The following is a 16,734-nucleotide window of genomic DNA, read 5'->3' as shown; positions in this document are numbered from 1 at the left end:
TATTTGTATTTCTTTATTTGCAAATACTTCAAATAAAATGTCCTATCTTTAAGATTACAACATATACAGTTACACTGAACAAATTAATAAACGCACTTAACGCAAGAACTTTATTCGCACAGCAATTTGTTTGTTCTCTTTTTTATGTATTTCCCTTTGGTTCCGCTGTTTGGTACAACATAAAAAGGATTGACGGGGATTCCCCCGCTGTTAAATGTCAAAAAAGAGAATCTTTCTACCCATTCCACCAAAATACCGACAAGCGCAAAAAAAAGAAGTAGCGGCATTTTTTCCCCGTTTTCATATATTTTCTCTTGATTAGAAACTGCAAAGCAAAACAAAAACCGGAAAAAGGGTTATTTTTTATTGCTCTCTGCTCATTCACCGTGTGTCGCTATGTGTGTGTGTGTGTGAGGGCTTGTGTTTACTTCTTAACTTTCGGCGATTCCCTTGTTATTTTTTGTTGTTTTTATTATTATTGTCGCCGGCTTGGGCCGACTGCGCTGTCGGCGTCGCAGCTGGCGTCGCGAGCTTTTAGCATTTTTAAATTGACGTTTATTATGCGCTGCTGATGCCGCCGCAGTTGCCTTCCTTGCCTTTTTTATTATTTTTCTTTTATTTTCAGTATGTGTGTGTGTGTGTGTGCTTTGTGTACTCAACATTGTTTTGTATCTCTCTCCTTGCGTTGGCGTCGCCGTCGAAGCCGACTGCGACTGCGGCAGTGGCAGCGCAGCGCTGCCTTGTTTCTTTAGTTTGTTTTGGTTTTTAATTTAATCGTTTTTGTGGCCGCTCTTTGTTGTAGTTGTCGTTAAATGTGCTTAGCACGTGCTGCGGCTCTTTTTTCGCCTGACCGGCCTCTTTCCTCTCTCCACCTCCGCCCTCTGCCACTGCCTCTCCTTCTGTCTGTCCTCTCTTTCTCCCTCTCATCTAGCAGTAGTTGTTTTTGCTGTTGACTCTGCCTTTGCCCTTTTGTGTCTGCTCTTGATGCTTATTAGCGAGTGGCATTCACTCACTCACTCGCTCATTCCTCCATTCATTCATGACGACAGGTTGCCTTTGCCGCTGCTGCTGCCATCGCTTAGAAACAAGTGGCCAATAAATTATGACCAGCAAGAGCAAAAGAGTAAGAAGAGGAAGCGCCGGCAATGGCAGAGCAGCAAGCAAGGCCCATTATTATTGCCCATTGAAAGCGTAAATGGTAAATACACATTAAGCCGTTATACGGTGTATCCTAGCTAACGGGAATTTCGGAATTCGTTACTTTTGTAAGACACTCGCTATCTTCTGCCTATTTGTAGGATCAGGAATACTTAATAATCCAAAAATTTGTGGACTATAAGGCAACAAATTTAAATACGAACCAGACTTTATAATGGAAAATCAAAAGAATACGATTTTATAAATTAACAAAATATTTTTTGAATTATTGACAACTAATACCATAATAATGTAATGTAATTTCAACAATTTCAAGTCCTCTTTTGCCCCTTGTTCAAATTAGAGATGTTGGCCTGTATATTTATAGACTGGAAAAAGGGTTTTGTCCTCCAATGAGTGCCGCCACTCCTTCTCTCTCTCCCCTTCAAGTGTGTGTGGGTTTGAGTGTGTTTGTGCTTTTTTTATATGGTACGGAAACTGACCTAAGGTATGCGACGAGCATTTGCATGGGACCGATAATGAAAATGAGTTGCGAACGGGGCGGCATCACATACCACCCGCCACCACCAACCCGAGTTCCGCCCGAGGAATGGGACAGGCGCAAGTCATGATGCTATTATTATACAACGGTCGGACTTTGGTACGTCACTGTGTCAAGGACAAGTGGACTCCTGCATGGCTGAATGAGTTGGTGTGTGTGTGCGTAAGGCTAGCGTATTTATTGTTGATTTACCGTTTTACGACCTCTGCTGCGGTTAATCATTAAAATGGAGAGAGAGCCAGCGAATCTGTTGACTTTTTAAGAGCTGACTTTTCTTGGTGAAAATTTGTTAACCCTTCCCCGTTTTTATCAGGTTGTTTTGATAGGATTCTGAATAATTTGGATGATTATTGTTTTAAACTCTAATAATAAAGGAAACTAAAAAGACTGGTGAATTTGGATTGGTGAAATAAAAAAAAAAAATACAAACAATTTATGGTCATCAAAAATAAACTGTCTTAAAATATATTAAAAGTTGTAACCAAAAAATCATATAATTTCCTATTTATGTTCCTCTTTGCAAAAACAATAAAAATATTCACAAAAATGTTACACTTCCTAAAAAGTATGCCCAAGTTTATACGCAGAGCAGAAGAGCACACTTTTTGGCCAATTTGTGGGTCAAGTTTATTTCGATAAATTGCATTCCCCATTTTGTGTTTTATTTGTGGGAAAACTTGAAGTGCGATGCCTTGCAACGGTTCTTGAATGCCAATGCACTTTACACGCCCCCAAAAACCAAAGAAGTCACCGCCCCCTCTGGCCGTTTACATGTGCCTTCTCCTGATTCCCACCCTCGACGCATATATGACACTTTTGCAGTTTTTGTTTTGCTCGCCGGCTTCTATGCCCACCCCCGCCCCATCTCTCGATTTCCATCATCACAAAAACTTTCATTTAATTGCTGCAGGCGGTGGAAGTAGGGAAAGAAAAGAAAGAGAGAGGCCGACGAAAGAGAAAAAAAAAACATTTTGCAGTTGTTGTCGCTGTTGTTGTTGGCTTTTGTTTACTTTGCTTCGATTGTGCCAGGGGCGTAGGGTGTGGTGGGGTGTCGGTGTTGTAGGGGGGGTCTGCTGAGACCTCAACTTGGGAATGGAAATCGAATCGAAATCGGGAATCGAGCGGGGAAAATGGATATCTGACGACGACGACGCGTGCTGCGTGCTGTGCGTGCCTACTACGAATGCCCCACATGGTTGCATGAACGTACATATGCGTGCTCCTCCGCTGGGGAGCAGCCCACATTCTGCACCCATCACCCACCCCCTCTGGGCGCCAACCCTGACCAATCCATTGAGCATTTCCCAGCCGTACCCAAATGGCTTTTCAATTGGTTTCGCCGGTAAACGGCAAAAGAAGCACGCGCACAAAACATAAAGGCCGATAGAGGAAACTCAAGAATCAAAACAAAGATAGCGAATGCATTGAAGATTTGCAGGTGGGAAACATGTGCTCATCATATGCCATCTCTTATACACAATGAGAAATATTTGGAGAGTTGAGGATTATTCAGTAAACTACATTTGATTTTGAATGTTTTTATTAATTGAATAATATGTATTAAGTATTCGTACTGTGTTACTTAAGGTTGGGCTTTGAGTTAAAACGAGTTTTATTAAATTAAATAGAGGAAATAAATGATTTCATTTTAAATTAATCCTTAAATTATTTAGCTCCGAATATGCATACTAATAATAATCATATGGAGTACTCCAATTCTCTATTATCCGAATTATAAAGGTAGTAGGTTCTTATCCTTTGAAAATCGTTTTTATTTAATCCGAAATAAATAACTTCAAGTCATGAAACTTGATCTTATAAACACATCCCTTTCAATAGATTTAAGTCTTGAAAAGCATGAAGTTCATGAAGTTCATCAACCAAAATTACCAAAAATATATGATTTGAAGGAACAAGATCGGTGTGGCATTGCAAGGTATAGGTATAATAGAAATCCTTATTAAATATAATTAAATTGTAATTAATTCTGAAATCAATCAAAGACCAAAAACGAATCCCTTGCCCTATATCATATAGAATCAGATTCCTTAAAAACAGTCCTGGGTAAAATATAAACCCCCATCTTATACCGATCTACTTACATTAGCTTCGGTCCACATTTTCATGGCTTGCCGCACAGGATCTTGGGGAGGTAATCTCGGCTAGCGGTTATCTTAGTTTTGGCGCCTTTTTTCACGAGTCGCTTGTCGTTTTGGTTGTGGGTTAAGTTCTCTTTTAGCCGCAGCTCCTCATTTTTGCCGGGTTTTTTCTTAAATTCCCTTTATGTTGTACAGGAGCGATCGCCGGTGAAGAAGAACAATTTACAATTGCACACACTACACACTCACTGGTACACACACTCACAAACGCTCACAGAGTTTTTGCTGTGCCTCTGTTCGAATGGGGAAAATGGAAAATGGCTTGTGTGGAAAATTTACGTAGTTTTTGCTCGGGCTCTGTGGCTTTGGCCGAGCGCCTTTGGCGTCGTCGTCGCTGGTCGCTTGGCGTCTTGTTGTGCGAAGTGCAGAGTTCGTACTGAGCGTTGCTTTCGGCCAGGCCAACACAGCGCCGGGCAGTTAGGCAGTCAGGCAGCCAGAGTTGCCATCGTTCTCTCGGGTCTGTGTTGGCAAAAACTCAATGCGCGTCGGCAACCCTGCCACATGCGCACTTACACAGAGCATTGTTGTTGCCAGCTTTTCCGCCTCGCATTTTCGTATTTTCAGTTGCGCTGTGGAAAGCCAGCCGCCAGGCTGGTACAGAAACGGGCGCACAAGCCACAAGCCCAATCCCAATACCAAGCCTCGGTCCCAGTTCCAGTTCCCAGCTCCCAGCTCACGGCCCCACAATGCTCCCTACGACTACTACTCGAACTCCTTCTCTCATTCCACCATTTCCTGAACTATTTTAGTGGGCCCGAGACCAAGAGACCAACAAACAAAGGCAACTCGACTTGGCTCGATTCAATTCGGCTCGGTTTGCTTTTGGCTTGGCCAGAGTTTGGTTGGGTTTGCTTTGCTTTGGTTTGGCCGCTTTGCTCGTTTTGATAAAGTCGATAATTGTGATTGGCGCCTAACGGTTTCTAATCGATGCCAAGCGGTTGTATCGATACTTTTGCATCTCTGTTTGGCAATCGGGGCGATCGATTTTTGGCAGCTTAAAAGGAAATGATCATTTAGGATCACTATATTTGTTTATAGATTTCATTACATTAAATTGATAATAATCGATACCGAAACTTGCTTGAATATTTAATATTAAATACAAATTAATGTCAAATCTTGTTCTTTTTTTTGCATATTTTGTTTATAATACAAGAATTAGAAACTTATTTTAAGTATCCGTAAATCTACAGGTTAGATATTACTAGTAATGCCTACAGGGCGTATGAGTAATATATAAAGATGAATATACATAACTCATACGCAGGGTGGTATTTGGTAATAACAGAAATGTAAATAATTTATTTATATTTATTTTGTAGTAAGAAAAATATCTTAGGGAGGCAAAATAGCCTCAAAGTGCCCATATCTGTTATAGATTATAGCAATACATTATTATTCTAATTCATGATCTTAAGGGTTTTATGCATATTTCGATTAGAACCAATAATCGAATTATTTTCAAAAATATCTTTAAATATTATCTATTAACCCATCCCAACCTACAATTTATTAAATATACAAATAGTTTGGGTTAATAATAAGTTTATAAGAATTCAATTAAAGATAGTAATTGATAATATAAAATCAGTTCAAAGACAATCTATAAGCATGCCGCTTGAGATCATAAAAGTTTTCATTTTATTTTTGCTGATTACGAAAGCTAACGTATGGCGTCGTACCTGATCTTGCGATTCTTATCAGCGCCAAGTCAGGTGCTTTTGGAGCAGAGCGACCGCAGAGCCGAACGACCTTTTGCTGACTGATAAAAGTGGGTGGCTTCGGGGCGGTTTTCGGGTGGTTTTGGTAGCGAGGCGGCATCGGCTTAGGCAGGCCATCCTTCTGACTCGCTCTCGCACAGACACACACACACAAATACACGCTCCATAGCTTGCTGGCTCTCGTTGAGAGCAATTCCCCCCAATTCTCCCATTCTCCCTTTCCCATGACCCCGTCGTTGACTGCTGATTGCTTTGCCTGCTCCGTTGCACACACGCACGCACACAGCCACACAGAGATTCGGTGAAGTTGGAGTGGGAGTGTGGATGGAGAGAGGGAGTGTAGAGGGGGAGGTAGGGAGAGTGTGGGCTCTTTGTTAGGGCAGTTGCTCTCCCACAGCAACCCATCGCCATCAGACCATCTCTCTCGCCCTCGGCTGCCGAAGTGAGAGCCGAAGTGCCGTCAGAAGCTTCGTGTTTGAGTTCGCTTTGCTGTTGTTGTCAGCAATGGCAAAAGCCAAAGCTAGATTTCTGACTCTGCCGCTGCTGCTGCTGCTGCTGTTGCTGCCTCCGCCGCTGGCAGAGGAACTCCTGGTCCAAAGCCAGCCAAAACAACCGTCGACGGATGACGACGTTTTCCGACTAACAACGGACGCGCATTTTCCACCATTTCGAGGCAAGAGCGCATTGAAAATTGTGCGACGCAGCGCAGCCTCGAAAATGGCAAATGAGGGAGGGAGGGATGGTAATGGACGGGCCAGCACCAGGGGGATGGCGTTTGGGGGGTTGGCTTAAAGCTCTAACGATGTTGGCCGCTCTGGTGGCTGCGGCACCCATTGTTCGCCTTCGAGCGCCAAGCACTGAAAATGCCATTTGCTGTTGTTGCTAGAGGTGCACTGGTGGAAAAAAATGAAGCTGAAATTTAAGCTTTGAGTTATTAGACTTTATATTTACATACGAACACTTTACCTTAAATCAGTATTAACTTTATAAACACATTTTTTGTTTCTTTGGAAAATCTTAATAGACATGCACCAAAAAGTAGGCAATGCTTTTTGCGGGATAAGTCACGATCTCCTTGATTTTAGGATTATTGAATTATTTTTAGGTATTTTTTTAATTTTTTCAGGTTTTTTTGCATACTTAAATACTCAAAAGATTTATTTAAATAAACTTTTTAGGTTTTTTTTTCTTAAATAAATTGTTCAAAGTTGTATGTTGAATTAATGTAGAATCACGAGAAATCTAATTAGGTATCATAGTAAAGACACATTTCTATACTGAAAAACTACAAAAATTAATTTGGAAAGAAACTTTTAGGGATTTTAAAATATATATATTGAGATTTTATTGTGTGTTAAACTAATGATAAAAAACAATGATTTCAACTCAGTTTATCATAGTAAAGGGCAGTTTTTTCTAGGCAAATCCAATAATTATAATATTTTTAAAACATTTTTTTTGTAAGTGTACTACTACTTCTGTTGTTGGTCCGTCTTGGCCGCTGTTATACCATACACTTTGCGTATCCTTTGGCTGTGCTGCTGATTTGTGCGCAAAACTTTTACAACATCGCAGTGGCGGCGGCACCAGCACCAGCACCAGCAGAGGAACAGAATCCAAAGCACCAGCACTGGCAGCAAGCAGCAAGCAACGTGAGCAGTGGCAAGAGGCAAATGGCAATAGCAACCTATGGTACGAGTCGAGTATCAGCAACATTAACGAGACTCAGCAGCGACAGCGGCGTCACCGTCGACGAGCGCCGTTGTTGTCGCGTGGTTATTGCCGCCAGTTGCGGCTCTGCTTTGTCTACGAAAGGTCGAAGACGGAGTCTGTGGTCTGTCTCCGTCGCATTTCCCGTCCAAGTCTTAAGGGAGACGGGGATGGGAGGTGAAGTCCGGCATCAGTCGCCTTTGGCATTGTCCGAATTGGCAAAAAAAAAGAGGGGGAAAAGAGTTCAAATATGCATTGCCTTGGGGTTATGGGGAGGGTTAATACCAAAAGAGAAATCCAAAGAAGGGATCTTTTGAGGAACTAGAATTGGCTAGCTAGCTCTTGGTCAGGTGTTTAGAGATAGATCCCGTGTAGAAAACCCAACTTGGATAGATAGATTAAGGGGTAAATTACTAGAGAGATCCAGGAATATGAGAAAATATCAGGAGCATTTAGATATTATTATTGAGTTTTTTTTAATTATAGAATATAATACTGTTCTAGGAAATATCTTTTAAATAAATAAGAAAAAATGTTGGTGTTAGATTTCTAGTATATCAACATTTTTTTTTAAAGAATATAAATATCATTCTTTAGATCAGGCTTGTAACCTGGGTTCTACTTAATCATAATTTGGCTTAGTATAATATTAAAAGTTTTTCCAAGCATTGATCCTAAAGCAAGTCCAACTGATCTATCATACTTTATTCCTTAAAACCCCTTTTACCCTTTAAAAGCTCCTAATTCTTCTGGGACAGTTTAATGTGCCATTATTAAAGACTTAACCAACTTTTGCCTAGGGTTGGCTTTAATAATTCTGTGTTTCTAATAAAATTCTCTTGATTGCCCGAAATGTTAATCATTTATTGATATTTCATTTCTGCCACAGGCCTTTCTACGCGCTTCTCATGCCCGGACTCGAGCCGTGTCCACATCGTGCATCCCATGTAGTCTGGCTTGGGGGTTGAGTGCTCGCTTTGATGATTTTGTTTTCGAGGCTTATCCACCCCACACAAGCACAGTGGATATTCGGTTGGGAGTCTACCCTCTATTAGCCAAAAATAAAACCCCCTTGGAACTCGGGAATATCTCTCTTTGTTTCCCTGATTCACTTTTATTTACTGGGGGATCTTGGAAAAGGATTTTGACTCGAGGAATCGTTAGCCTGGACTTTCACTGTATGTGGCAATGGGCTTACGCATACAAGTGCCTGGCCTCTATATACATGCATGATATACTCAAATACATATGCATCTATATGAGCGCAGAGACACACACAAACAAACACATACACATACACATATATACACACTCCAGGAATATATACACACATCTATAAGTAAGCATATGAAGGCAAACAAAACTGAAAATGCGGTAAGCCAGGGGCGTGGGCTTCAATGGGGGGCATTGGCTTAATGGCCACTGGAAAGGGGCTCCTATAATCCGTTATTATAATTCTGTATTTCAGAAGTTTTTGAAGAGACTCGTCACATTAAATGCCTATCTAATAATTAATGTATTAATTGTAATGGCTTTTAATCGGTCACCAAATTTTAGTACAATTAATAGGAAATAAAACGAAAATAAGCCAAGGCTTTTAACTTTTGCAAATAGTCTTAAATAAATTATTTAAAATTGTCAGAGAAAGGAATGGCTGTAAATACCGACTATAGAATGCCCTGACCTAAAATCGTGGCATACTTTTGAGCGAATAGTAAAGCAGTTAAATCTTTAGTAAACTTTTGAGTAAGAATGTTATATCTGGTTTCTTTTTATCTTTTATATCTAATCTAAGACATATAGAGTAACTCAAAAGAAGATTCTAGGATGTCAAAAAATTACCTTCGATACTTATTTTGAAGAAATTTTATGTAATTTAAAAACTCAAAATCCTGAAGTAAGATCTTATACTATTAAAAAACTATAAGTATCCTGCCTATTTTTAGCAAATGTAATTAAAGATGGTATAGACTTCTTACTTATCAGTATTTACACTAAGAATTAATTGAATCATTTTTCAATTGGTCGAAATTACCAATTTTTGTTATTGATCTGTAATATTAACTAAAATAGGAGATTTCAAAAGAGAGCAAAATCTGGTTTTATGTTTTTTCCCTCTACTTATCTCCATCTCTCTACCATATCTCCATTTTCATCTCTTAGTTTCGGCTTGTCTTCGGCTCTCCACCTATGAACCCCCGACTCCCATTGCTTATCAAGAAACCCCCTTTTTCGAAGAGGACGCCTCTGGTGTTGGTGGTGCTGCTGTGATGCGTTGCCTGCCCTTGTTGTTGCTGTTGGCTTTGCTGTATTTTGCCGCACCAACAACAACAACGGGCATTCGTTTCGTTCGTTAGATGACTTGCTCTGTGTGTGTGTGTATCTGTATCTCTACTTGGTGCGAGTGTGTGTGTATACAGTCCTACATTTCCATCGATTTAATCTATCTGACTACGACATCAGCCAAATACACACACATACACACACCGAACACCGTACAACGTACACTGTGCAGAGGGAAACAGAAACAGAAAACCCACCCAAAAAGTACGTGGAGAGAGTCGTCCGTCGGCTTAGCGAGTGAGTGAGTCAGTGGGCGAGTGAGGTGAGTGGGTGGGTTGGTGGGTTGCCGGGTGAGAGCGTCAGTTGGTGGGTTCGTCGGTTGTCGGTTCGACAACGCCGACGATCCGTACAAATAACGAAATGGCAATGGGGTGTACGATGGGCCAGGGACTACGAATGAAAATGGGAATGGGCCTGGGAATGGGAGTGGATGTGGATGTGGAAATGGGACTGGGACTGGGACTTGGACTGGGTGCTGTTTTTGCTGCTGTTGTTGGGTGGTTGCCGCTGCCTCTGCTACTGCTCCATGAGCAATGACACGATGCTAGGGCACCAGTTGGGAGTTGGGAATCGAAATGGGACGGAGCAGAGACTGGGAATGGTGCGTTTCGTCTCGGTTTGACTATAGCTAGGGCTCTGGCTCCGACTATGACTATGACTCTGGGTCTGACTCCGGTTCTGGCTGGTTCTCCGGCTTGGATTGGTTTGGACTCTGCTGCTGCTGCTGCTGCTGCTTTTTGGGTCTGAGTTGGAGCCGCATAAATTTCGTTCGTCTAGTTGCCTCTCTGTGTGGCATTGTGTATGCCGACAACTACGACGGCGCCACAATTGAACTGTCAGTAAGCCGAGGGGGCTGGAAAATGATAAAGGCGAGTACGGAAAGGGGGTGGGTGAGCTACTAAAACAGAGTGTAACTCATAGTGCATAGTGTTGGAAAAGCACAAAAGGATTTCCAGCCGGAAAGCGAATAAATTCATGACGAAACTGCACTCTCCAGTTCGCGAACTTCTATGCAGAGCTTAGGCCAGAGTTGCCACTGTTTGCAGCACTGAGTTCATTAGGGTTGCTGCCAGTGGGTGGCTTAGTTATGAGGCTTAAAAAAGGACCGGTAGTATGTATCATTTATAGCACAAGCTCTTATTAGATGGGACAATCTTAACTTGGTCTTTTTCTTCTTAATTTCAAAGCTTAATTAGGGTTGTCAATTTTTGCAGTCGTGATTTTTGAAAGCTGGGAGTGCATGATTAGTTATAGGGAAAACGTTTTAAAGGGGTATATGATCTTCCCTATAAAGCCGAGTTCCTTTTTCGTTTTCTTTTTTTTTGTTCAATGTAGATATTAGCCAGAGTTGCCATATTTAATATGTAGGCAAAACAGTCAAAGGTTCCACTTTTAATATATCTCTTTTTAGAATTTAAAAATTTAATTTATGTTAGCTTTTAATATTTCTTTTTATAGAATTTGGAAATTTAAAATTATTAGGTTAGGGTTAGGGTTGCCATGTTTATTATGTAACCATAGTAGTATAAGGGAATACTATTTAATATTTCTTTTTCGCGAAATTAATATATTTTATAAGTTAAATTCACCCAGAAAAACAGATTTACACTGAGCTCGGCACCTCAAAAATTGCATTGCATACTTTTAAACACTGTTTTAAAAGTTTTAAAATCCTTAATAATTTATGGAGCCTTCTAAATAATATCAGTTTATTATAATTACAAATAAAAAACAATTTACAATTTAATTCTTATTTCTCTAATCGAAAATAACAGCTGAAGAACTTTCTTATAAAATATATCTTGGTAAATATTCTGAACAGTAATTTTTAGCAATTTTGTAAGCCCCTTTCGCTCAGTGTTTATTCATCTATTGCCATGGCGACAACAATGAAGCAACAATGCAACAAAGCCGTAGAGGAGGTGGTCAGAAACGAGAACGGGAGGTGCACTCCATTCGCTGTGGAATCGGAACTGAAGGGCAGGGCAGGGCAGGAGCCAGAGCCGGAGCCGGAGCCATAGTCGCCGTCGCCATCGCCAACGTAAGAGCTTTGGGCAGCAGTTCACTGATTGCTGGGGCAGCTGAGCGAGCGCTGAGTTGGAAATGGGTTGAGCGGCGACTCTGTGCACTGAACTCGGAGCCCCAAACTAAAAAGAATGCCATGAGGGGATGTGCTCGTCCTGCTGCTGCAATGGTCACCAGTGGCCAGTCCAGGACTTTCTCTACTAAAAGGACGATGCTGACCATGAGCGGATGAACAGCATTTTGGCTACCTCACGGGATGGGGATAGTTGCATGTTACGTATACGTACTGTAGTCTGTGTTCAGACACAAATGCAAATACACACAGATACGCACAGATACAGAAAGAGAATCGGATACTCATAAACATGAACATGGTCCACGTGCATATGAAATACTGACCGCTGCATAAGGGAACTCTCGGACATTAAGTCTTGCGGCATGCTCTCGGCCTTCGTCTCTTTCTGGAAAGCTTGGATCAAAAACCGGAGTGGAGTCCTTGCCATGGCAACGCTCTGGTTGGGTATTTACGGTGTGTTCCTAGAAACAATAGGGGCATAAGATTGCTCGGAAGAGTTCAAGCTTGAGTCCAGTATTTAAAAGGAACCAAGCAAGCAGCTTGGTTGCGGCTTAAAATTGTCTTTTTTGTTTTAGGTTTTGAAGGGAAATATTAAAATATTTCAAGTATTAAACAGAAAAATTGAAGTTACACGAAAAGGAAGATATTTTGATATATTATATTTTGATAAGTAGATGGGAATGGGAGGCTGTTTTAGTGAGCTATGTAATGTTGTATTTTGTGTTTTTCATTTTTGTCTTTGGTGTAATTTGCTGATAACTATTTAAATATTATAGGTAAAAGGTTTAAGAAAAGATTAAATGAATCATATCACCATGTTTATTAGTTTCTATATTTCAAGAATTTCTATATTTCTAAGAATTTTCTTAAGATTTCAGGGCCAAATTCAGGATGATTATAAGGCACATCCCCAGTCTTTCATTAAGAATTGTTATGACTTTTTGGCTTAAACAGATATTTCTTTCTTCCTATATACTTTTTATAGTCAAACTAATAGGGGCTTTCCCTAAAACCACAATAAGAACCATTCATTCCAAATTCATTGAGGAATTTTCACGCCTAATTACTGGCTCGAGTAATTAAGCTTGTCGTGATTGCTGTTCTTGTTGTTTTGGCCAAGATAAACCTGATTTCCGTTTAAGGTAAAAGGGAGAACGAGAACCACTTGTTACTTTTGGGCTCTCAATTCGTTTTTTCTTCTTTTTTTTTTTGTATTTCGCGCTTGCTCTTATCGTTTTGGGAAAGCGCCAAAGTCAAAGTGGCTGAAAAAGCATTGAACGTAACACTTTCGCTGATGACGTAGCAGCAACAGCAGCAACATTGACTAATGATAGATGGATGGGATGAATGGATGGATGAGTGGATGGACGGACGGATGGATGGCTGTGTTGTTGGCTGCTTTTCGGTGGCTTGATGTGGATGGTTTGTGAGTGACAGGTTCGCCGGCGGTTCCGCGTCACCTTTTCCATTCTCCACTTGCCGCTTGCATACATTACACAGTGGCAGCGGCAACACCCATAAATAAATAAATAATACAAAAAAAAAAAAAAAAACAGGCAAAGGAGCAGCAGCAACACAAAGGCAGTGGCGGGGAGGCAGTAAATTGTTCAAGGTCGCCGCTTGTCTGCTGCTTTCGAGCATGAAAAATGCAAAACAAACGCCAACGTCACCGTCACCGTCGACCGAGGCAGCGCAGCCGGCGTTGGCTTTGGCTTCAAGCTGCGTCTGCAGCGACAACAAAAGTCTGTCATAATTCACATGCGAGGACCGACGAGCCCCTCTGTTCTGGAGGGGGTTTGCTCCCCAACCCCCTCATACTACCCACTTCTCCTCGCAACCCCCCGCAGACATAGAAGCTTTAGTTTAGCAGCTCCAAACAGCTGGAAAAATGTATTTAAAGGCAAACGCACCGAGGGAGCAACAACAACAACCAGAGCCACCCCCTCAAAATATAGCCCACCCCGACGGGCTGCAGTTTTCCACACACACACACATGTGAGTGTGTTTCCCGGAGTCTGAGTCTGCATACAAAACCATAAATTGAAAATACGCTCTGCCTTCGATGCTGACGTCAACGTCAGCGGCGATGCTGCAGCGCTGCTGCGATGCTTCTGCCAACGTTGACAGCGCTGCAGCAACGCTTAAAGGGGTTGGCTAAAGTTTTTCACTTTTCACGGCGGCGCAAAAAGAAAAAAAAAAATACAAATAAAAAATAATAAAAACCGAAATTGCTGCCTGCCAAGAAAGAAGGAGGCCGCAGAAGAAACTTTCGCTTAAAAAAGGGGCAGTGTCGGGATATTACACAAGGAAAAATGAAGTTAAACATATGTATTAAGTTCAATAACATATGTTAAAGGAGATTAGGGTATGTTAGTATAGATAAAGATATATTAAAAACATAAGAGTTTCCTTAAACTAATGTCTTTTTAAAACGATTTAATATACATTATATTACAAATTTCTATAAATTTCTATATTTTTCTATCAACTTTCCAGATAAATAAGGAAAAAGATCTTTGAAATATATAGTATATATATATACTTATATGTCTAAACACTAAAGATACATTCACAAACTGCATCGATACTGAAGTGAAATGACACCGATGTTTTTCGATTTCAAATCGACTTAAAATCGATTGTATAACATCAAAATCTTAGACTCTTTTCCACCTATTTCAAGTGCTAACAAAGTATTAACTAAGTTAAAACAAACCAACTTTTATTTCAACGGCTCTTTTGATCATTGAAATTATAAATATTATATTATTAATAAGAAAACCTTCTAGGAATACCCTAAAATATCCTAAAACCCGACTATAATTATCTTTTATAAACCTTAAATAAGTTTCAAAACTTTAAAAAATGCTTTAGAACAACAAAAAACCGAAACTTTAAAACGGCAAAAATAATGTAATATCTCAATGAAGCATTTTCAGGATATGCAAATCTCCAGGGACCTCAGTGACAAGCCATAAATTCTTTATATTGGAAGAACTTTTTTTGCAGTCTATAAGACGGAATGGAGGATGTGCAGGATGAGGACCTCCAACTGACTCCTGAGGGTGGGTGGGCAAGTGCCGTGTTCCATTGCCACCCCGCTGATTAAGCGCCGCAAGGAGTCGTCACCGTCTGCAGTCTCGTTTGCCACTCTTGTTGTTGTTGCTGTTCTCGGCTTGGGCCTCTGCTGCTGCTGCTGCTGCGGTTTGCCAGACTCACGCGATGGGGGGAACGAGGATGAGGTGGCAAATCTCCGGGCGTGAAAGTGATGCTGCACCCAAGGGGGGGGGAAGGAGTGCGTCCAGGAGCAGAACCTACACGAACTCCGTGGATGGCGATGGCGGCGCCTACACTTCATGCATTTGCATAACTCCTCGACGCACTTTGACATGTGGCAGGCCAAGTGTTTGGCTCATATGAATGAACACAGTCATTGTGTGTTGGTGCTTGTGCCTTATGCCTGTGTGTGTTAGTGTTCGTCCTGTTTGTTTGTATGTATTTGGGTCACACGCACGGGGCCACAGACAGCCGCCGCCAAAACGAGGAGGAGGCGGCGGCAGCAGGATACGGCTGGTTCTCGGCCAAATTGCACCGCAGCCTGCGGTTGCCTTGGCTGACCTTTCGCCCAGCGGGCGGTGCTAAGGGAGGCAGTCATCACATAGCCTTCCGAGGTGTCATCACATCACGTCTCACCTGGTGGTGGTGCTGCTGCTGCCCGAAAACTTTTACCAGGTCAAGTCATTTCATCGCTTTCTGCACAAACCAATTAGTGGGTCATGTTGCCGAATGTTCACCGCTGCAATCTGACCATAAATATTGATATGCAGGGGGCAGGTTGAAACCGGAAACACCCAGCAACACACACACACATTTCAAATAGCAGGTAGTGAATTACCCGCTCAATTGTATCTGTATCTTTAGCTGTATTTGTATATTGTCAGGATATTTTCTAGGTAAATGCAAGCAAATTATGAATATCAAAGTCAATGAGTTTTTTAGTTACACAAAATGAAAGGGAACAGAAAGAGTTTAAGTCCTAAGAAGATCTAATAAGTGAAATTTAAAGTCTTGGGTATCTTAAAGATTTTTAGGTGATTACAATAAGCTACTTTTGAGAGGGGGTTTCTAGATACATATCTTCAAATACCTGATAGGGTTAATACATTTTTGCGATGTCATTAAAAGAATCATCATCGATGGTCAGGGAACATGTGTGATAGTTATCTCTTGTTATTCCGATCTAAAGCACAGCTGTTAACATTATAAAATCGAAGCCATATTTCCCAATAAAAATGTTTATTATAACCACAATTATTTGCCACAAAGCACAATATATATGTATATACATTTTTCAAGATCGCCAAATCCTTCTCCCCCTCATTAAAAATGTTTCGCTCTTTCTTTTCTGCTAGATTGCAATTTGATTTCGTTCTTTCTTCTGTTTTCCTCTGTTCGGAGCTTTGGTTTTACCAATTCCAACGACAGCTCGCAGCTTAAATGCCAGAAATTTAATAAACAATTCTAGTGGAATATATTTTCGGGCTCTCTCTCTGTGTCTGTGCTGCTGCTGCTGCTGCTACCAGCAAGAGTCCTCGTCCTCCAGCACAGCTCAGGTCCTTGCTTTCCTTTCCTTGCCATTCCATTTGCTCCCCTGCCCCCCAACGCAGAGCAGCAACCTAACATCAATTCCTTCTACTGCTGCTGCTTGCTCCTGCCTCCACTTCTTCTACTGCTGCTGCTTCAGCTCCTGTCCCTGCTCCTGCTCCTGCTTCAGCTTTTGCTCCTGCTCTTGCTCCTGCTGTTTGTATAAAAACAAGGAGGCCAGGACAGCACCAGGGAAGCGGAGGTAAAGGCGGAATAGAGAAGCATTACGACAACACCAACCAGCCACGGCAGCAACAGCAACAACAACAAGAACAACGAGAATTCTTGGCGTGTTAGACTTTCCCCAGCAACAACAAGCAATTCGCTTCGAAATGAAACGAACGGAGCAAAGGACGA

The 16,734-nt window shown here is 41.3% G+C and overlaps 1 protein-coding gene across 1 annotated transcript in view; it reads right to left on the bottom strand.

Annotated features, from left to right (window-relative positions):
* Positions 1 to 4,192, bottom strand: part of tara (taranis) — a 37,865-nt gene extending 33,673 nt beyond the window's left edge. The window contains exon 1 of the mRNA XM_070286838.1: positions 3,802 to 4,192. Coding sequence (XP_070142939.1) covers positions 3,802 to 3,825 — 24 coding nt within the window. The 5' untranslated portion in view covers positions 3,826 to 4,192. The remainder of the gene's footprint in view (positions 1 to 3,801) is intronic.
* Positions 4,193 to 16,734: the final 12,542 nt, after the last annotated feature.

Source organism: Drosophila kikkawai, chromosome 3R, assembly GCF_030179895.1.
Source record: "Drosophila kikkawai strain 14028-0561.14 chromosome 3R, DkikHiC1v2, whole genome shotgun sequence".
Classification (NCBI taxonomy): domain Eukaryota; kingdom Metazoa; phylum Arthropoda; class Insecta; order Diptera; family Drosophilidae; genus Drosophila; species Drosophila kikkawai.
This window is presented reverse-complemented; position numbering and strand designations above follow the sequence as displayed.